This window comes from Pleurodeles waltl, chromosome 3_1 (genome assembly GCF_031143425.1).
Source record: "Pleurodeles waltl isolate 20211129_DDA chromosome 3_1, aPleWal1.hap1.20221129, whole genome shotgun sequence".
Taxonomy (NCBI): Eukaryota; Metazoa; Chordata; class Amphibia; order Caudata; family Salamandridae; genus Pleurodeles; species Pleurodeles waltl.
Window position 1 is genome coordinate 1,883,898,996 of NC_090440.1, and position 23,325 is coordinate 1,883,922,320.

At 41.7% G+C, this 23,325-nt stretch overlaps 1 protein-coding gene across 3 annotated transcripts in view; it reads left to right on the forward strand.

The window, feature by feature from the left end:
• The window catches only part of NDUFS1 (NADH:ubiquinone oxidoreductase core subunit S1), a 490,208-nt gene extending 467,969 nt beyond the window's left edge, over positions 1 to 22,239 (forward strand). For all 3 annotated transcript variants that reach the window (XM_069225983.1, XM_069225982.1, XM_069225981.1), the window contains 2 exons: positions 18,739 to 18,811; positions 21,884 to 22,239. In XM_069225983.1, the coding sequence (XP_069082084.1) occupies positions 18,739 to 18,811; positions 21,884 to 21,975 (165 nt within the window). In that variant the 3' untranslated portion in view covers positions 21,976 to 22,239. The remainder of the gene's footprint in view (positions 1 to 18,738; positions 18,812 to 21,883) is intronic.
• The last annotated feature ends 1,086 nt before the right edge of the window (positions 22,240 to 23,325 follow it).

A 23,325-nucleotide genomic window follows, 5' to 3' on the forward strand; every position in this document is an offset into this window, starting at 1 on the left:
CAACATCTACATGATATCTTTACCAGAACTGATCAATGATTTCCATCTCACATGCTACAACTATGCAGATGACACGCAAATACTACTTAAATTAGAATGCCCCAAAAACACTGAAAACTCACAAATCTTCAGTTGCCTCAGAGCCATTGATCAGTGGATGACCTGGAGCCATCTCAAACTAAATACCTCCAAAACAGAAATACTCATATGTGGTGGCTGGAAAAATTATGACCCTCTCGCCGTCTGGCCTGACGATCTCGGACCACCTCCTCTATTAACCAAGGAAGTTAAAAACCTAGGAATCACCATGGATTCCAAGTTAACTATGAATGCCCAAGTGGACAAATTAGCACGAACAAGCTTCATCACCTTGAAAACTTTACGACGCATCTTCCCCCACCTCTGATTTCCACACAAGGTGCAAGCTACTATCTCGCTTGTACTTACCAAACTGGATTATGCCAATGGCCTCTACCATGGATCATCTCTATCTATTACGAAAAAAACAACAACGTATCCAGAATTCCGCAGCCAGGCTACTATTACATGTAAAGCCGCAAGCCCACATGTCCCCTGCCTTGAAAGCACTACACTGGTTACCCGTTGCCAGAAGATGCACTTTCAAACTGCTTTGTATCACCCACAAAGCTATACATCGAACAGGACCGCTTTTTATCAGAAACAAAATAACTTTGAAATGATCGCACACTCTGCTGATCTGAACTGCAAGGGTTAATTGCCAAGAATGAATCGCGCACACTGTTGCCGATACAACTATCAAGATTTAAATGCCTCAAAATGATCGCGCACAATGCCGATCCGAACTGCAAGGGTTAAGTGCCAAGAATAAATTGCGCACACTGTAAATCACAAAGCCAAAAACTCAAATGTTTCTAGAAAACGGAGGCAAGGTCTATCCCGACCTCCGCCTTACTGCCCTGCTTGAAAATCAGCAAGATAATGAGGACAGGGCCAGGAAATGTCTAAGTAGGCCTCCGGAACAGGAGTCCTGGAAAATGCTGCTGCTCTGCCCTGGGACCTCTGAATAGTGAGCACGTGATGCTGGGCTGGGTTCCTTAAATAGACCCAAGCCCCGCCCACATGCCACACCCAACCAGGCTGCAGGAAAGGCTTGAAAATTAACAATACATTACAAACAGCATTAATGACATTTCAAGATAAATACCTGCAATGCAAAAAGTTAATATGCAATATCAACACACAATGCATGAATTATTACATTGCATAAGGTATGTCATTTTGCATTATGTTGCCCGTAGAGTGCGCACTGTCCTGTTGTTGACAGACAGCTATTTACAAACCATAGAATGGCTGACAGAAGTCTTGCAATCACTACCACTAAGAAAGATCTCTTTCATGCCACTGAGACATTTGTACAAGAAGGGTAGCTTCCACACCTCATGGATGTAACTATCTCCTAGCCTTTCATATCTGCCCACTGGAATGTGTTTTAAGCAGGATATGAATTGAAGTGTTGAAATAGGCAGATTAATGACCCCATGTATTAACCACTCAGCCAATGGTATTTCAGCCACAGTAAAAGGCAACTTTTCAGATTTTTCAATATTTAACATGACATAAGTTGCTTTTTTCTTAGCCATTACTTTGTCGCGTTAAAGTAAATGTGCAAAATATGTGCCTTGCGCTAACTTTTTGCCAGGGAACGTGACCTGCTTTCAGTGTTTGTAGTGTCCAACCTAACTGCATAATGGACCTTAGCTGATTCGGTCCATGGTGTAAAGATGACATGTGTAGGAAGTTGGCATTTTTATTATGTTTATTGCAGAAGAAACAATGTTTTTTACGGTGTATATCCGGCCAGACAGGGTATTAATCCCATTATCTACAACATCTAATGCTTTCTGTAAATTTTCCTGATCTATTTGCCTTAACCGGGCAGCAGCTTCTTGTTGAGAAAACTTCAAAATTTCATTATAGACTGCATATAAGAAGCACTTTCTGCGTTGTTTTCCTGGAGCCTAAGAGGAAATCCTGTAAGTCAGTGTTATTAGACAGGAGACTGAGATTTTCTCTAACAGCATCTAGTGAGGAACTCTTCAACCATTGCTGGCATAGTTTCCCTACACTGTATGTTGTTGCTATACCCGCATGTTCAGATGACACACAGCGATGACACATACCCATTGGTATCTATTGGCCACAATAACCACCCACCAGGATGTGAAAGTGAAGCATTAAACGTGCCATTTTGGACCCATTCATCGAGCTGATCATCAGTTGCATTTATATACTTATGCCATTTGTAAAATGTTGCAGGAATAGTGGGCCCATTCAAATCCCTAATTTCTGCTAAAACTAAACAGCTTGTCTGTTGTACAGTTTGATTAAAAAATATAATTTGAACAGGTGTCGGGCATGCTCTAAACAAAGCTTCTTTTCCCCTTATTTGCCAATTGTTTGTTCCCCACACACCTTAAGTCAGTCGACTTCAACCAATATTCATAGCCTTCTATAGCCAACCATGAAACAAAGGAATCCGAATAAATGAATCTCGTATTTGTCAATATTATATGCACATTTTCCATAATTGGCAATTTGAAATAATAGGACTCCGCATTTTTAACATTGTGCCCAGAAAAATGTGTACATTTTTCAGAATATTTAGAACTCCCTCGTGGTGGAGTTGGACAATGTTCCCATTGTGTGCAATTAAAAATAGTCTTTGGGGTACTTGCTCTGTAAATGAAATGATGTCCATAATTATTATAGCACACCATGTCACCTAATTCTCTTTGGATTGATAAACATCCTCATTTTCAAATACAATACAATACTGCAATTTATTCATCATAGAATCAACTGTTTTCACATCGCAGTCATCAGAAACCACTCTGGGTATTATGACATCGTTCATGGAAAGTTTAAACACATATGGTATTTGAATAACCTCAGTTGGGCCCGTATATATCAAATGTGACTTTATCCCAAACAATCCCATCAGGAATTGGTATAGCGGAAATGTTCACGAAAGACAAGTCTCTGCGGACCTTGTGAGAAGAAAAATTGGGTTTTAGGACCTCATTCACCAGTTCAACTGTTGATCTTTCAGGAAAGTAATGACCATGTATTAATAGAAAGAAAGTAATAACAAAGCCAATCCAAAGGAGAAAAGCTAATATAGCCAAGGAAAGCCACAGATAATTCCATGCGAAAATAAAGTAATTTGTTTTAAGCCACTTTACCAGCTTAAGTGTTTTTGGCAGTTCGGGTGTAGAATAGGCAAATGAGTCCGAAAAGGTATCATTGATGTCAGCAAAGTATCCAGAAGCAGTTCGTGCAAAAACTGGAGCCATAGTTGAGGGAGGAGAACTGGTAGGGGTCTCCCGCGGTGGTTCACTGTAAATGACGCCATCCGTTTGTGTAGAAGTGGAATCAAATTGATCAGCAATTTCATGTTGCTTATTGTAATATATATTAGTGGAACTAATGCAAAATCATTTTCCACCCTCCCCAAACTCGGAGAGGTGTCAGCGTTGGTGCTCAAAACTTGTAGAGGGACATCTTGACCAGTAGTGAGAGGGATTGTGGTACTACTGGTTGTTCCTCTTGGTCTGCTGTGTAGGATCGGCCACATGGTGTAACTTGACATTGTTGATGGAGACAAAGTGGTTTTCTTTAGAACCAGGCAGCGGTGGTAGTATGACAGTTCTGGTATTGTGTATTCCCACAACTGGGACCGGTGCACGATAAGGAGGACTGAACTCCTTTTTCACAGCAACTTTTTCACGTACTAGATCCCCAACCTTTGGAATCCGGCCAGTAGGTGTTATTGGTACATCCTTAATTCCTACGAAGGCAGCACTGGCAGAAGCATTTTCGTCACGGAACTGTTGTACTTCCTGCAAGACAGTGACACGTTTATTTATGTTAAAAGGTGTTTTTACTGCCTCCACGCCAGGACCATCAAGATCTGGAACATATATTTGAGTTCCAAACAGGCACTCTTATTAAGAACGACCCCCCAGGGACCTCCATGCAGATTATTAAGTGCTCTCTAGACTCCATACAGGTGTTTAAACCATCTACGACCTGTACCTAATACTCTGGCTGTTATGTATTGCTTTATTTCCCTTTGGATGAAATGGAGACGAGTAATGGAGTTGGACCCATAACGAAGCCATGGCGTCCCTGAATGGAAAGCCACAAATGCATATGTGCCGATTTAAAGACTTGCAAATCTTTAATAAACAGTCCGAGCGTCAGCAGAGCATTTTGGCCACACCCATAGAAATCTGGAGCAGGAGCCAACAGCGACTAAGATGTATTTGTATGCACTGTCCAGTGTTAGGGGACCACAGTGGTCCAAGAACACACATGGAAATGATTTGTTAGAAATTAGGGGGGGGTGTCTGCAGTGGGAGCTTGGCGGTGGATCCCTTAATTTGGTGGCAGACACCACACCAAAGGACATACTGCTTAGTCTGTTTGTATAGTCCTGGCCACCAATAACATGCTTGCAATAATGTATTGTAGCCGCCACACCAGCATGGGCAGAGGCAACCCCCTCATGCTGCTTTAATCAACTCTGGTCCTAGGTCTTTATTGGGAATTACTCGAACTCCCATGCCTGGTATTTTTACTTCTGCGTCAAGGAAGCCTCCCATTCAGTAGGAGTATTTAGCAGGAAATGCTTTTGGTGAAGGCGTGCCTACAGCCGTGGCTTTCACGGCAGCGCATATGTCATCGTCCGGTTTCGTTCTAGAATGAGTTACCGAAGGAACAGGAACAGAAGCCGTAGCTACTGCTGATTTGGCTGCTTCATCAGCCAGTGTATTTGCAGCAACGTGTATTCCAACGCGCTGATGTGCAAGTGTATGTACAATATGGACATTTGGTACAGTTATCTTCAGATCCTCTACTTTCCCCCACAGAAGTCTGTGTTTGATGGTGTTACCTTTGGAATCTCTGAACCTATTCTGGCGCCATTAAAGCAGATATTCATGGAAGGACTGAACACAATAGTACGAATCGCAGACAATCAGCATTAGCTGTGCAGGATCCGAATGTTCCAGTGCCATCACCAGAGCCCTTAGCTCTGCTAGTTGTGCTGTGCAATCCCCTAGGGTTTGCGTGAAAGTATGTTGTGGATAAAATGTATTGCCCTCCATGTAGCCACTTACGACTGCGTAAGCAGCGGAGTATTGATGCTTTTTGCCTATTGGAGGTTGTACTGAGCCATCCGTGTACATGACCCTTTGATATTGATCAATAAGGCAATGTGTTTGCCGGAACTGGGTATTCTAGTTCATATTGCAAAAATTCTTGAGTTTGTTTCTTTGGGTCAAAAAATATAGTCAACATCAGTGGCTGTCAGAGATTTTGCCCATTGGATCCAACGTGGAATCAGTGCTTTAGCGTTTGGATTGCTGGCTTTGGTAACAGCCTCAAGGGGTGGAATTGGAGATACGAAAATAATGCGTTTCCTCTGTACTAGTGGTCTTTCTTTAATGACAGCCACCTGAACAGCAATGCGAATTTTCGCAGTGGGAGCAAAACATTGTTCTGCTGTTGAATATAGATGTGAATTTTATACAATCGGACTGACTCACCCTCATTGAATGTTACATAGGTGAAACCAATGTTACCAGCAATTACTCTGATGACCAGATGTTTTTATTGTCTCTTGTGTGGAGATGTTGTGCTTGCAAGCATGCCGTGTTGCAGTGCTCTGAGAATGCATGTGTGTTCAACTGTCCAGAATTTACTGGAAAAGTCAGGACGTATTAAGTCAAATAAGGGTTTTATGCGTGATGCGTAATCTGGAATGTAAATTCTGGCAACATTTAGGAAACCCAATAAGGACTGGAGTTTTTTAATGGTGTTTGGAGGTTGTAACTGTGCGCATTTTTCCAAGAATTGTGGCGCTAGGCCCTTTCCTTCACTTGATCATTTGTATCCCAGAAACAGGATGCTAAGGAAGGCTATTTTTTTTTTTTTTAAAGTTGAATTTATAGCCGATGCAGGCTACCCGTCTTAGATGTTGCAGTAATTCAGCATCTGTAAGGTAGATGTCATCCTCATAGGACAATGCCTCAGGGTCAGTGTCGTGCAATATTGAAGTTACACGAGCCGAGAACAGTCTTGGACTGTTCTTATACCCCTGTGGTAAACGACAGAATTTTCTGGGAGCCTAGTGTGCTGAAACTTGTTGGGTCTCTACTCTCAGGCGCTGTGTTTTGGCAGAAGAAACCATTTGAAATATCCAGTGTTGTTTTGTACTTTTTTTATGCACTATATTCATAAGTGCTGTGCTATGAGAGTTTTGTATAGCATATGTGCGTGTGTGACTGTTTAAGTGTCAGTAATCTAAGACTGTTCTGTATAAATGGTCGGGTTTAGCTACAGGGAATAAAGGATTATTCATTGGTGAGACACAGGGTTCGATTACGCCCTGGTACTCTAGTTGTGTGAGGATTTCCCTCACTGGTGCTTTAGCATCATGTTTTATTGGGTATTGGGGATGCGGTTGGGTTGATTTTTAATTTTAATTAAATGAAAGGGGGAAATCTTTATCCCACCCTACGTGGCTGCGATATAACGCGGATGCCTGCGCCAATGCCCAATCAGTGGCGTAGGATTCTGCAAGCTCATCTGGAACAAGGGGAGATGATGGTTTGATAATCTCTTCCCCATATGGGCAAGTACGGACAAATTCAGGTGGCCAATCCCTTTCAGCCAGTAGAATATCATATCTTTTTACGAAAGATTGCATCGATTGTGTGTTCAATGTCTCCTTCTAACTGTAACGTTACTTTGTACACCCTATCTGGCGTGGAGACACGCAAGCCTGCAGTTTCAGCTTGTAAGAAGTCATCAGTTGCTTTCACCTCCAGATGCGCTTGAAGATGCCAGCAAACTATTTTGACCTCTGCCGCGTTGTCTAGCAGAGCTAGTGCTGACTTCTTGTTTTTCAATAGAGCCCTCTTCTTGAGTGGCATGACGAATCGTAACTGCTGCCACTTTCTTCTTTTTAAATTGGGGTTTTTGTTGGGGAAGTTTCTCTTCTTTTTTTAACAGAAACTTCTGTAGAGCGTTGTGATTCCTGTCTCGATTTCACGTACTCAGTTCTTCGCTCTGACCACCCACCTCTCTCACTGCGTTTTTCCGGTGAGTCCTGAAAGGAACGAGATTGGCGTGTATCAGTATATTGATATCTGTCAGGTGTTTTAATATTATCTCTATTCCTGAGATTATATCTATTTTCTGGGGTCTCTGTATGCGGAGAATCTCCCCTTTCTTTTTTTAGGTGTTTCTTGTTTTTTATCCTAGCGTTTTTTAGAACCCTCAAGTGCTTCCTTGGTAGAATCTTCATTAGATTTACCCTGAAACTGTGGTTTTGTGGGTCTGGACCAAAACTCGAGTAGGTCTCCATGATAATCTTTGACAGCTCACGTTCTTGATCCTGTGTAGGAACGTCCCGGAGCTGCGTGCGCACTGCTAGTGCAACTGCTTCCCCTTTAAGGTTACTTAATATAATTGAAGATACCGTGACAAAATCGAGCATAAGTTGCATCCCCAAGTCTAGGGCCAGAGCAGCCCCGTATTCATCTTGAATTTGCTTTAACACTTCCGGTAGATTGGCAAGTGTCGGTGTACCGTGTGCGGTAGTGTAGAGCGTGGCAAATACCGTGCCCCAAGTATTGCATTTATCTACTATGGGAACCATCCCAAATACCAAGCACATAGTTAATATTCTATGCTTATCCTGAGGTCCTGTATGGGGAATTACCGATTCAGGTGCATTTATTTTTTGAGCTAACCAAAACGGAATCTCATCTCGTTTGGCGGGAGCTTTACCCATGATCGAATGTACAGTCGCAGAATTAATACCTGGCGTTACTGCTTGTGGTTGCACCTGGGCAGCACGTGCTGGGTTTGTATTTGTTTGCATCACAAACTGTACTAATCATCTGTATATTTCTGTAAGTTCAGCATATAAGCGACAGACTTCAGGTACCGTCAAGGTTGCTGCATTGGGGTGTGGTATATATGTGGGCAATAAAGCTCAGGTAGGACCATCATTACTTAGAGGCCCTAACCTAACGTGAGATTGGCTTCTGGAAAAGCATTGACAAATTTCATTTCAGTTCTTCCCAATGACTCACGACTGATCATAGGAGTTGACTTCAGCCTTCCACTGGACCCTATAATTGACCAGAGCCCAAGAGCAAAATTTAGGCCTTCACCATCCCATAAACTATTACATAAGATATGTTCTAAATTCTCTCTTACAGACACATGGCTTATCCACTCCTCGATACAAGAGATTATACTTTTTGTTCCCCACACCACAGCAGTCATTCTTGAGAATCGACCACATAGTAATTAAGAACTTGCTGAGAGTGATTTCATATTCAACCATAGAACCCAGACTTGTCTCTGATCACTCAGTCATATTAGCATCATTGGACTGGGGCACAACCTCTCCTGTCTTCAAATCTTGGAGGCTCAATGCGGACATCCTGCAAGATAAAAAAAAAACCTAGAAACAATTTCCAAAACCATCTCAGTGTTCTTCCTTTAAAATTCCCCACAACTATTGCCCACCTCAAACACACTACGATGCCTTTTAGGCCACTATTAGTGATAATAAAGATAGGCGCTCACTTTAATAAACCTGCCTGCAAATGGCCAATTAAAAAAGTTAAAAACCGAGATAAAAACTTGGAGTTCAGGCTCCACTCGGGAGGGGGGCAGGGATGCACTCTCCTGTTGGACGTACTGAACCGGAAAAAATACAATTACAATACATTTCTTAGTACGAGGGATGGTCATTAGGTGACTAAATTCAATTTGATACAATTATGCTTAGGCAATTCTGCTGGCAAAATCTTAGCTCGATACCTAAAGAGTAACCAACCTATCACCGATCCAGAAATATCAGCAATTAAGTCCTTCAAAATAGGGAAGGCCCCCGGCCCAGATGGCCTTATTGCACAATTTTATAAATGTTTTACCAAAGAACTACGTAAGCCACCACTACTCCTTTTCCACAAATATGCAGATTTGGGTGTGTCGGTGGTACCATTGTGGAAGCCACAATAGCATTCATCCCTAAGGAGGGAAAATACCATACACATCCTAAAAACTACAGACCAATATCGCTCATTAATTTGGACTGTAAGTTGTACACTAAAATCCTGGCTAAATACATTGAAGGAGTTGTCCTACTACTGATTAGACCTTACCAAGCCGGTCCAAAGATAACATGAGACCGCTAGGTCATGTCCTAAAGATATCCAAATCCAAGAACTCCCCAGTAGCCTCTATTGCTCTCCATGCTGAAAAAGTATTCGATAAATTTTAGGGCCTTTCTTGATAGCCACCCTATCATGCTTTAACCAAAGTGAATCACCCATAAAAATGGTAGTGGCCCTCTACTCCAAACCCACCGCTAAAATAAGGACCAATGGAGTGTTGTCAGATTCATTCCGGCTCAAACAAGACAAGGCTGCCCTCTCTCCCCGTTGCTCTTTTTATTAGCCATTGAACAGCTCTTAATGTCTCTTAATGGAAAAAAAGAACTTCATAGGAATAAACATTAACCCCTTCGCTGCCAGGCCTTTTCCCCTCAGGTGATAGGCCTTTTTTTGGCTATTTGGGGCAGTTCGTGCTTAGGCCCTCATAACCTTTTGTCCACATAAGCTACCTCCGTCAAATTTGCATCCCTTTTTTCCAACATCGTAGGGATTCTAGAGGTACCCAGAGTTTGTGGGTTCCCCTGAAGGAGACCAAGAAATTAGCCAAAATACAGCTAAAAAAATAGTTTTTTCAAAAGAGTGGGAAAAAAGGGCTGCAGAAGAAGGCTTGTGGTTTTTTCCTTGAAAATGGCATCAACAAAGGGTTTGCAGTGCTAAAATCATCATTTTCCCAGCTTTCAGGAACAGGCAGACGTGAATCAGAAAACCCAATTTTTCAACACAATTTTGTCATTTTACTGGGACATACCCCATTTTTACTATTTGTTGTGCTTTCAGCCTGCTACCAGTTAGTGACAGATATGGGTGTGAAACCAATGCTGGATCCCAGAAAGCTAAACATTTCTCAAAAGTAGATAACATTCTGAATTCAGCAAGGGGTAATTTGTGTAGATCCTACAAAAGGTTTCCTGCAGAAAATAACAGCTGAAATAAAATAAAAAATTGAAATTGAGGTGAAAAAAACAGCCATTTTTCTCTACGTTTTGCTCTGTAACTTTTTCCTGCAATGTCAGATGTTTTAAAACAATATACCGTTACGTCTTCTGGACTCTTCTGGTTGCGGGGATATATAGGGGTTGTAGGTTTATCAAGAACCCAAGCTACCCAGAGCCAATAAATGGGCTGCACCATGCTATGGGTTTTCATTCTATACCGGGTATACAGCAATTTGCTGAAATATAAAGAGTGAAAAATAGGTATCAAGAAAACCTTTGTATTTCCAAAATGGGCACAAGATAAGGTGTTGAGAAGCATGGTTATTTGCACATCTCCGAATTCCGGGGTGCCCATACTAGCATGTGTACACACTGTCCTACATTTGGAAGGAAAAAATGTGGAGAAAGACAAGGAACAATAACACTTGTTTTGCTATTCTGTGTTCCCCCAAGTCTCCCGATAAAAATGGTACCTCACTTGCGTGGGTAGGCCTAATGCTCGCGACAGGAAACGCAACATGGACACATCACATTTTTACATTGAAATCTGACGATTTTTTTGCAAAGTGCCTAGCTGTAGATTTTGGCCTCTAGCTAAGCCAGCACCCAGGGAAACCTACCAAACCTGTACATTTTTTAAAACTAGACACCTAGGGGAATCCCAGATGGGGTGACTTGTGGGGCTCTCACCAGGTTCTGTTACCCAGAATCCTTTCAAACCTCACAATTTGGCTAGAAAAACATTTTTTCCTCACATTTTGGTGACAGAACGTTCTGGAATCTGAGAGGAGCCACAAATTTCCTTCCACCCAGCGTTCCCCCAAGTCTCCCGATAAAAATTGTACCTCACTTGTGTGAGTAGGCCTAGTGCCCGTGAAAGGAAATGTCCAAAACACTATGTGGATGCATCAAAATTTTCAAATACAAAACTACCTGTTTTTTTAGGGGGGGGAGGCACGGGGGGGGGGAACCTGGGTTATTGGTCCTGGGCTCACCAGCCATATAGGGAAGCCTACCGAACCCAAACATTTCTGAAAGCTAGACACCCGGAGGAATCCAGGGAGGTGAGACTTGCGTGGACCCCCCAATGTTTTCTTACCTAGAATCCTCAACAAACCTCAAATTTAGCTAAAAAAGAAATTACATTTTTCCTACATTTCTGTGTGGGATCACTGCACCGGGACAAATTATCTACCTCCCAACATTCCCCTCAGTCTCCCGGTAAAAATAATACCTCACTTGTGTAGGTGGGCCCAAGTGCCTGTGGCGGAGAAGAGCCAAAAACATGTTGAAATTGAGGGGGAATCAAAGCGGGTTACAAAGGTCAGTTTAAAAAAAAAAAAAATTTTATCGTTATAGATGATACAATGCTGGGTGGTAGGAATTTTGTGGATTCCTGCAGATTCCGGAAGGCTCCAGCACAAAAATGTGTGATTTCCAGCAAAGTTGGAGGCTTGCAGGGCAGTGTGGTTAAGAAAATGTTGCAGGGTGCACATGAAGCACACCATCCTGGACTCACCCAGATGTTTAGTTTTCAGATGTGTCTAGGTCTTGTGGATTTTTCTACATGGCAGCGTCCAAAAAGTGCAACCCAAGCCATTCCAAGTGGGACGATTTTGAGGGTTAGCCAAGCTCTCATGGGCCAAATGTAAAACTAAAACCCCAAATAACCAAATGTTCTCTTGCTTGCCGTGGGATAAGATGTTTGTGTGCGGGGGGAGAGCTGAAAGACAGTTACCCCCTTCAGTTGGGGTTGGGGCATAACCATGTCCATACTGGTTGGTAGCCACCACCCCACAATTATTTTTTTTTTTAGTAGACTTTCTGCCCCTGACCCCAAGCACCCCCCGTCTTCCCCCCCATTCACCCCCCCCCCCCCCCCCCCCCCCCCGGATGTGGATCAGGGGTAATTGCCCCATCTGCCTACTGATGGGCAGAAAAACTTTGGCCCCATTTATTTGGGGTGGGGGTATGGCCATATCCCCACCCTCTTACTTAAAAAAAAAAAAAAAAAAAAAAAAAAAATCTTCTCTGATGGGCCTTCCAAAAATTGCCCGGTCTGCCCCCAAGGGGGGCAGATATGGCCAACAGTAATATGCCCCCATGGGGAGCGGCCCTTGCCCAAGAGGCTGCCCCTCAAACGAAACACGCAATACCAATCCCTGGTGCTTAAGTGGCTTCGGCCCCCGCAGGGCAGATCAGCCTAATAGAAATAGGCCGATCTGCCCCCAAGTGGAGCAGAAATGGCCTAAAATAAATTTGCCCTCCCCCCCCAGGGGAGCGGCCCTTGCCTAAGGGGTCGCCCCCTTGCATGAAATTGGCGCAAAAAAAGAAATCACTGGTGCCTAGTGGTTTCTTCCCCCTTGAGGGCATATCGACCTAATAAAACTAGGCTGATCTGTCCCCAAGGGGGGCAGAAATGGCCTAAAATAAATTTGCCCCCCAGGGCAGCGACCCTTGCCTAAGGGGTTGCTACCCACATATATAAAAAAAAAATACATAAAAAAAAAATCTCCTTTGTGTCTTGGGGGGGGGGAGGGGGGCAGAAATGGCCTAAAAATAATTTGGCCACCTGGGGAGCGGCCCTTGCCCAAGGGGCTGCTCCCTTATGTGTAGATATAATTTCCTTTCATGCTTCTGCCTGCCCCCTCCTCCTGAGTGGAAGAGAAATGCTGAGCATTTCTCTTCCGCATCGCACTGGAAGCATGCTCCCCCCCCCAAGAAAGACTACGTATTGCCCTTAAAAACTTTGCGGGGCCAACCACGCTGATTTCAGAAAATACCAGCATGCCTTTATAGCGGCACAGGCAACTAAATAGCTTGACAACACCCCTGACTTCACTACTAGCATGTAACATCCCTATAATGTGCCTCTTAACTCTCTGTAAAAATCATCCTATCCTTGATAACTTAATGTTAAACCACAACAGATGTAGTCTCCTACAACTTGACCTTCGCCTTTTAAAGATAAAAATTAGACACATTCTAGAGTCCTCAATCTGGTACAATAGGGATATTAAACTCAACCCAAATTTACCCATCTCCAGCTCATGGAGGTCGAAAGGAATCTCTTTGGCAGACGACCTTGGCTCCAAAACACACCCTTGATCGTTCTACGATATTTAAAAAAAAAAAAATTGGATTACTCTCTTTTGTTTTTCTTACTTCCTCAAACTAAAGCTCCCAACCCTCCTGGCAATACTGCGAAAAGGCGGCCATATGGTCTCCTAGATTTACCCCAAACTCAGACCCATGTCCAGCTCATTATTTGAAACCATCCAACATAAATGGCAGGGTGACTGGTCCCAAGATGGCCTATGTAAACCCTTCAGTATCGACTGGCATAAACAGTAGTCCTCCCCATTCACCAAAACAATAACTCCGAACCTTTCTCAAACAAAACTACACATTTTATATAGAACATATTATACCCCACACCAAATTGCATCCCTTGGGCCTATTAGATAATGACAGCTGCTGGAGCTTCAATACCCCACACACAGACCTGCGCCTTGCTCCACAACTTCTGGACTAAAGTCCACAACACCATTGATAATATCTTACAAACTAAGCTCCTCAGATGCTTTTCATTTTTTGTCTGCAGAACCTTCCACCCCTCATACAACAGACTTATGGCGAGAACATCTACTTTTAGCTGACTTACTATTTACTCTTGCCCATTAAACATTCTTATCTATCTGGAAGTCATTGAGAAACGCCTCTAATAACACCTGGTGGGAGTGGTTAAGATACACTAGGAGCACCCACTCTATGCTTTCAACACAACACCCCTGGATCTTAACTGACAAAGCTCTATGGAACAATCTTGATAAATACCTGGAATAGATTAACCCTTCCCCCCCAACCTAATGTGCCGATCCCCCACCATTCCCTGGCTTAGCATGGATATTATCTATAATAATCTACTGTAGAGATATGATTGGGTCATCACCCCTCTCCCTCTTACTCCCCCCCCCCCCCCCCCCTTTCCGACTCTTACTTCCCTTTTGCTTCTCAACTTTTTTTTTGCTTTCTTCTACTCACTTCTTCTTTCCCTTTTATTTCATTCCCACCATGCGGTTGCACAGTTGTTATACTATTCCTTAGCTGAGTCAGAGGTTTACTGCTTACCAGAATTTACACCATCTAGTAAACTTTGGCATTCCATATGACTTATTAATTTTACTCAGATCTTGTCTATACACCAGCCACTTGTTTTGTATATTTGAAATCTTCAATAAAAATGGGTGAAATTTAAAAAAAAACAACAAAAAAAAACAAAAAAAACCTTCATTGACAACGCCAAAAGCTCGGAGCTTGGCCATTGCCGAAGCCTGTTGGCTTTGCCAAGGCTTGTTTATTGATGTGGTGTTCTGTTTATAGCAAATTTTACTCACCTATATGTGTGTCTTTTTACAGGCGATTTAAAAAAATAAAAATAAAAATTTCCTTACCTTTGGTCTGCATTGTAACGTGGACTGTTCTTACATTGGGTTACTCTTCCTCCCCTCTTACAGCTAAGATGGAATCGCTAGTAGGAAATCGCAAATAAGAAATTCCATGTCATTTGTGACAATGGGCTGGTTTTGCAGTTTACAGGGAAATCGCTATTTGGGAAATGCAAAACCAAGAATTGCTAAGGGCAAAAGTTCCCCCGGAATGCACCCCAAAAATATTGGTGCACATGTAGAGCACACATATGCCCAAGGGGCATGTCTGTACACTATTGCACTTAAAAAAAAAAAAGCATTTTGAGATGCTTTTTGGTTTTTTAAATTGCACATGGTTACCATCCACTTGAAATCAATGGTAATTGCATTTCCTAAATTCCCAATTCGCATTTAGGAAGTGCTTTGTACATCTGAATAGGAATTGCAAATAGGTAGTCCCTATTTGCGATTTCGTATTCAGAGGATTGCAAAGTGTGATTTCTACCAAGTAGAACATCTGAAAAGTCCATTATGCATTTCTTAACAGCCTGAAATAGCGATTCGGACCATTAAGAAATGCAAAAATGGTTTTGTCAATCTGGCCCATAGCGACATGTAGCATATTAATTCATTGTATTTCTGAGGTGGATTCAACAAAGTAGCATGATAAAAGGGCTAAACGTTAACTTAATAAACAAAATGACATGGTTGCTCATTTTTTATAGTTCTGTTCTTTTTTAAAAATCTTGCATTTATGTTGCCAATTGTAAATAATGCCAGTACTTTTTGTATTAAACAAGAAATAAATATCTTTGCTGCAGATTTACCAGTAGGTTGATTTCCTCGTAACAATAGCCAAGCAACAACAATTTTGAGTGATAATTTACTTCTAAAATGCCTCCCAGGAGTGGCCACTTCAAGCACCCTGCCAGCACCAACGTCCCCTATAAAAAGTTTAGTAATATGGCTGGACAGTTTCCTGTCAATGGAAGCACACATATACAATTGACTTGTACATGCTTCACCTTGCTGAGAACCTTGCACAAATTTCTGGACTTATTATCTAATCTTTCAAGAAGAATTGTAGTCCAGGCAAGGGGTGTGGAATTTATTAAAATACCTACCTGTAGATCTAAAATATCTACAGGTTGCTTCATAAATCTTCTTATCCTGTAGAACAAAATCTACTTGTCCTTTTGGTGCCATGAAGTTAGGCGATAAATTCTGGCAGTAATCTCACTATAGAACAACTCTGACAATAGCATCTCAGATTATGCCTGTTGTCATACAATAGGAGGGCTTTAGTACTAGCAATTTACTTATTTTTCTACCTTTCCGCAGATCTAAATACTGGGGCCAGAGGTAGCAGTAAGCAATAGCTCAAAGGTTGGAATTCCCTTTTGAGTCTGTGCAAACCTCCTAACTTGCATGTTTGGAAATGTACTCCTGATAAGGGCAGAAGTAAAGCTTCTTCCATGGTTGGGGAAAAAAAGTGTTTGGAGGGAAAGTGAACTTCTAAATGCTCATTAGATTTTCACATGAGTAAATCTATACATGCATATTTGCTTGTGCTAAAATACTGTCTACAAATGCTTTCTAGTAGTACGATTTTCTTGTCTACTTCTGTGAATTTCTATGAGTTCATGAGATAAGTTAATCTGCACTAATGCAAAGACATACCATGGGTGCACTTTTGTGACTTTCTTAAAGAATCAGCCCCTAATAATGTCTGACTTAATAAAGACCTTTTGTTTTATTAAAATTCTCTCTCTCTCTCTCTCGGCTGTTTTCTCTGTGAGTGATAGCAATCTGCTCATTCACAAGAACATTTCGGCACACAAAGTAATCTTGTTCAGTGCCAGAAACTGAATCAAAAAATATTTTAGTTTTTTGCCAATGTTTGTTACAGTGGCAAGGGCTTGGGAGCTCCCACAGCAACAACAAAGTTTTATAAAAGCCATGTCAAAACATGACGCATTGAAAAAACAAAAAAACGACCACCACTGTTGGACCTATTGACTTTGCCAATGCTTGTTTATATTCATGTTTCTTATAATATTGTTGAAATTGGGCACACTGATTTTCCATTTTTAATATTAGTTGGAAATACTAGTGTGCTTCAATACATTTTACTAAATGATGCTTCATAGAAATGGCACCTAAAATTTCACAGTAGTTTAGAAAAGCATTTTTTCCTTGTTGCCTTTTTTGTGAACATTTCATTTTGAAAGCAAAGGATCATCAATCTTGCTTTCAAGCTTCTGCAAATATTTGCATTTAATCAGAGAGCATTCTGGGACTTTTTTTTTTTTTTAACCTTTTATTATTAAACTTGGCAAATGTGCGTACACTATTTTTTTTTTTTCTGGAGCCAGTCAGTAGTTCAGTTTGAGCTTGCGTTTTATTTACAGCGCTCATCCTAATAACAAAGGCTTTCCAATATTGGATCATAAATACAAGTTCAAACAGCTTAAACATATGGACACAAACATTACCTCAACTCCAGACAATTCCCTTCCTGCTCCATAATGTGGTAATGTAAACTGGCAGCCAAAGGGGTTGTGCTGCAGGGGGTTGGGCCTACTTGTCCCAAGGACAAAGTAAACATGAAATCTTGTTGTCCTTGACCTCAAACACTATGTCCTGGGTGTCGGGCTATAGGAATTACACACCCTTGCCAGGCACCTATTTTGTCGCGTCTTGACTACAGGAACTCCTTTTATCTGGGCTCACCTAAATCAGCCTTGAATAGACTAAGTAATCCCAAATGCCACTGCTAGAACAATCTTCAAGTTGCCTAAATTTTGTTCACCCAAATGCCTTGGCCTCTTTGCACTGTTTATCGGTGGAGAAAAGAATAAACTTCCAAGCCCCTTTGCATAACTCACAGGGCAATTAATCACAGGCGACTTAACATAATTAAGGTTCGTCTTACACCCCCAATAGGATGTTATGGTCCTCTAACCCTGGTCTTCTGAAGGTTCCTCACATGCAAAAGTCCAGATGGGGAAGAAGGACATTCTCTCACATAGCCCCCAAATTTTAGAATTCATTGCCTATTTGCTTGAAAACAAAACCCAATGAACTCAAATTTAGGAGGCTTCTTAAAACATGGTTTTATGCAAATTCATTTCTACACACATTAATAGGTTAGAATAATGCTTACTCTCACAGTGTTGGGAAGCCTTAGTGTAGCTACACGCTTTTCAAATTCACATAATATAAGACTTCTCCAAGCAAACTAAGTGTAGCTGTAGAAATAGACATAAATACATTGAGGCACGCATGTTTCGATGCTCATGGATAGTGTGTGAGAAACTGCGAGGGCCTGCATACAACAGGTGCTTTCACCTTAGACACGTGGTTTGTGGGTGAAAATGGATATTTAATGAGTGGGCACATGCTTGCTGCCTTAACATGCATTGAGGACCAGCCACCAGTTAATGCAGGTACAGGAGAGGCGCTGGAGCTGATCTCATGGCATGACCTGCTCTTTTTCAACCAGTTCTGTTTGTGAAAGAGAGCCTAGAGCCAAAAAGAAATATACGCCTATTATTTGACAGATATTTTGCCCCTCAGGAACGCAATACACTTCTTTGTGATATAGAAAATGACAAGAGAATTCTAGCAGGGATGACACCGGTATCCATCATCAAAGAGCTGTAATGTTCAGTGTATAAGGGATCAGCAGCTAAGAAATCACAATTTGATGTGCTCAATTATTTTATATTCTATTTCGATTTAATATATTTTTTCGTGGAGATAACTTAATGTTGTAGTTATCAAAATCTTGTGACCGGCTTGTGTTGTATTGGTATTTTATCTCAAACCTAGGAGCACTTAACATTAAAAGAGGGGATGAGAGACTGGAACTCCTGGAGTAGTTATATCAGCATATTTAAATATTAATTGTGTAATAGTTCTCAAATGTAATTTGGCTTTCAGGTGTGTAATTTCTTTAATGAATAAATCTTTCTTAAAAATCTTTGTACCTAATCTTAAAATGTAGTATTTTCTACAGACCGTTTAATTGATTGGTATTTCCAGTTGACTTATATAAAAAGTAATCCCAATTGTTTTGTGACACTTCATTCTCCTGACTTACTTTATTTTATGTTATGTTTCTTTCAGCTGGTAAATCAACAGCTTCTTTCTGAACCGCTCGTACCTCCCCAGCTTTCAATTAAAGATTTCTACATGACTGGTTTGTACAGACTTCCAAATACATTTTTTAAATATACTTATTTGTTGCTTTAATAAGAGTGAATTCCGGCATAACTAAAAGGAAAAGTTCAAATGTTTGCATATCGAAACCTAAATTAGCCTTTGGTGCATAGGTACGTACATACAAGCTATTTGATTAGTTGTCTCTCTGAGATTAAATTACAAATGAACAGATAACAGTGTTATGCCAATTACGAAGAAGAATGTGCATGTCATTACAGCTCAATATATAGTATCAGGGAAAGAGCACTTAGTGGGGTATATAGCTGTTTTGACTGAGTGAATATTAAACAGTGTAGCCGTATGTTTATCTGCTTAGTGATAGCCCACCTGTATGGCGACTGAAATGTGTCTTACACACACCATTGCTATTTAGCAACTGCTTATGAAGTGTAGATGCTTCCTAGTCAAATGGTTGTAACTCACTTGAGCTCGAATGGGACCTGAGAATTTGGAGGAACAGAGGGAGGGGAATGGTTTATTCAATCTCATTGGTAGAGTTTAATAGCTTGTGATCTAAGGAAAAGTTGGCGGTTGGCTGACACGCTGAAGAGTGAAAGATCTGAATGGCTTGAGGGAAGTGGGGAGAAGGGAGCACTACTGGAAAATCAGGAGGATAATGTGGACCAATTCACTGGGCCGTTTGCTTTAACATCTTTGCTAACTTCTTGGCTAGTGGATGAAAGCGTATGTGAAGTTTCATCCTTCCTGGGCAATGACAACTAAGGCAAGAGGAGAGCCTGGTCTCGAGGGTTACACAGTCGCAAGACCTTGTGGCTAGAGAGAGAAGTAGTAAATGACAATAGGAATTAATCAGATGCTGCTGAGTCCATGCCCTTTCTAGGTTTTTATCATCAAGGCCAGGAACAAGAGCACCCTTTCACATTATGGGTTACCATGTTTTTAAACTGAGAATGGACTTTTTGTGCTGTTCAGCTTCTGAGTTTCACTAGGCCTTTGCCTAGCTCACACTCTTACTGTAGCTTTCTCCACTCTTGGTTTGTTGGTTTTTGTTCAGATCTCAGCTCTGTTAATTATCTTGCTTCAAGGACTTATGCTTATGCCATAGGCATGTGGTTTAGAGATGTCATTGTTGTAGTTTGTTACTCTGACACAAGACTCCGGCTACCACTGCTTTGAGGGCCCTGTACCTCATGCCCTTGTGCTTTATGACCAGCATCATTGCTGGTCCTGAAGAACTACCTAAAGAAACAGATTTTCAGGCCTAACACTGGTGTATTCCCATCAGTGGCAAACATTTTGTCTTAGGCTCATTCTGTTGAGGCTTTGAGTGTAGCCTTTACCAAGACTAACCCCATGGTCCTACTTTCAGGCACCAAGACTGTGATCCTACAGCAGAGCTGCACGGTCTTACACTTTGTTTCAGCCAGGGTGTCTTCGGGTCTGATCAGTGACCCTGCAGCAGAGATTTCCTAGGAGGCTGTGTTGGTGCAGAGAATCATCTGCCTACACAGTGTCTTTGAAGGTATACCAGCCCTCAACACTAAGTGGGAAAAGTGCAAGGAGTCGTCAAGGCTTCTGGCTTAAAGCACACTCCAAACTCGGTGTAGGAGGCAAGAAATGATCCAGGGCCCAGTTAGTCTGAGTTCTGGATGCTTCAGATGTCCGTTTGTCAAACTGGATGTCTTTCTGTCAGCAGAGAATCTTTCTGTCTGCTGAGAATCCAGTTATTTGCTTGCCTTCTCTGTCGACTTGACTTCAAACTTGGCCATACCACATCTCGGATCCTGAGGCTTATTTGTGGTCTGTGGCAATAAGTTGACCAACTGAGGGGATCTTTGACCTCCACTGAGTATTCTCTACAGAATCAGCCCCCACCTCTTCAGTATGCAGGGCGGTTACTCCCTTTGGGACATAGCCAGGGAACGAGATCCCACATGATCTTGTGCAAGTTTTCTTTGTCCCTGACGTTTTGGGGTATCCAACCACTCCCAACTACATTCTGTTTTTTGGGAGCACAAACCCTCTTTGCATGCAAGCCCTTTGTAGTTTGGTAGCCTGAAAATTAGATTACTGACTTTCAGGTTCCAGGTCCCCTTCTGAAGTAGCTCTAAGCAGCTTTGGATTGAGTCCAAAGTAATCCCTTGTTGTTCAGAGTAATTTACTAGTTGCATCTCTCACTTCGCTTGCTACCATTTATATTAAAACGTCCGTTCATATCTGAAGACAATTATCTTTATCTCTCCATCTACACTTCTAGCTACACCTATCGTACCAATAAGCAACATTTGCAATGCAATAGGTCTTGAATATTTCGAACAATTGTCATCTTTTGACAGCGGCTCCCACGAGCAAAAACAAAAGAAAACACGAGTGGAAACTGACAAAAGACGACATTACAAAATAAAAGAAAGTTAGCTTTAAAAAAATAAAACTTTGTAATTATGTTTGCCCTGCTGGGCATGCTTTTGCCAGTCACCAGCTTTCTGTTTGCGGGGCACTGGAAGTTAGAAAGAACAAAATAGTACCTCGATCACCTCGGGAGCAGCGGATGGACACTAATTAAGTTGAATGTATTAGTGCTTAGTCCCTGATCCAAACAGAGGAACAGGAATGATGCCAGATATGCCTTCACAAATCACGAGGTTGTAAAGAAGAGTGGCCACGTAAACCAACAAATGGTGAGCAACAGACGGGCTCCAAGCCCTTTTCTGAAGACAAGAGTGTGTCGTACGCGAGAGGCATGCTGTAGCGCATGCACTCGCAGGCTCGACCCTAAAAAGGTGTATGACAACACATAGGCGGTACTCTGATGACAAATGGCTGCAATGCACATGTTCAGCAAGTGAATGACACAGCATTCATTGCCCCTCTGTATTGATGGTTAAACGCACAATCACTAAAGCGCTCTGTAGCCAGACCTAATTGTGAAGCGTACCATTTTCTTATTGCTGTATGTATAGAAACTTGCAGAGTCCACATATTCATTAACTTAGGCATTTTTTCGGAGGGAGGTGTAGGACGAATCCTGATTACTTGGATGTTGGAAAGCAAATTAAAACTTTAGCTAACAATGTGTTTTTCTTTTCAGATCCCATCAGTAGGGCGTCCCAGACAATGGCTAAGTGTGTGAAAGCTGTAACCGAAGGCGCCCAGGCTGTAGATGAGCCATCGATCTGCTAAAGCTCGAGACAGTGGAGAGAAAGTCACAAAATATAAGTCTGCAACCTGTCTTATAAAAAACACATATATACGTAACTTTTGTGAGCTCCGGCTGCTTATGGTCATTTTTTCTTGGCCACAGTTAGAGCATTAATATATAAGCCTGGTAAACCACTCCCACTGCTGCTGTTGGAGGCCGTGAAGTTTTCTGTACCTGATAATCAGTTATACATACGTGGGTTGTGTACAAATTGTAATCTTATTAAAAATGGGCTGATTTATTTATTTACAGATGCAAACGCCCTTTTTTTCCAGAATGAAAATAAGTTGTGTTATTATTAACATGGAAAATGTTAGTACAGTGCAGCAAAAGTATTACAGACTCCCATTTCAGCTTGGCGGCTTTTGCAAAGAAATAAATCGTTAGGGACTTTGTAAAGTAAACTGTTTCTAACCAGGATCACAATTCCACACAGCATATTGGAAGCTTGGATAGGAGCAATGCAAGCTTTCCTAAGGTTACAATTCAAGCTCACACATTATTCAGCAGGAATTCAACTTCCCTCACGTTTGCTGACAGGTAAAGCACAAGCAACAGCAATGCAAGTACCTCCCAGGCACATAGAACAGATACAGCATGTGCAGAAACATTACCCGCTTGTTTCTGACAAATAAAGAAAAAGCTACAGCATGTTAAGAAGCAGTGCAAGCTTCTTTTAGTGGATGACCTCAAAGTGAATAAACCGCATCGTTATAAACAAACAGATGCTCCGGTTCAATGGAGAGATAATTAAAACGTGTAGAAAGTGGAGGTTATATTACAGTATCATAGTAGACATCTCTGCTAAGACCTAATGTAAAAACTAGATGCAGTTCTGACGAGTTTATCAGGAATATTGTCTGTTCTCAAGACCGCGTGTAGAGCGTTGCTACTAATTTTAGTGGCAGGCTTCTGGCATATTGTTTCCATTCCACAGATGCTACAACTGATACGTAAAACCCCTTACGGGATATTTTATCCAGTTCCTTGTGCTTTACCTGAAGCATTCAGACTTTGAGGCCGTGTCTGGCATATTGTGTCGCAGTTTCGATGTCACCCATGGCATGACGTGTGTCTTATTTGAGAATACATCTTGATTGAAACCTACATCATTTATGGAAACCAACATAATGTGTGCCAAGTTCAGATCTGCAGGCCACACTTCGAGTGCTTTGCGTTTTTGAAGATCACCTCGGAGACTGAGTGCAATTCATTAATTAAAAAACACGTTTCATGACTCCTTTCCTGTTGCAGCGTACTTACCAAAGCAAGAAAGTCCAACGTGATTTTTTTTAAAAGTAGCTTACTTATGTGCGAGCCAACATTTCTTT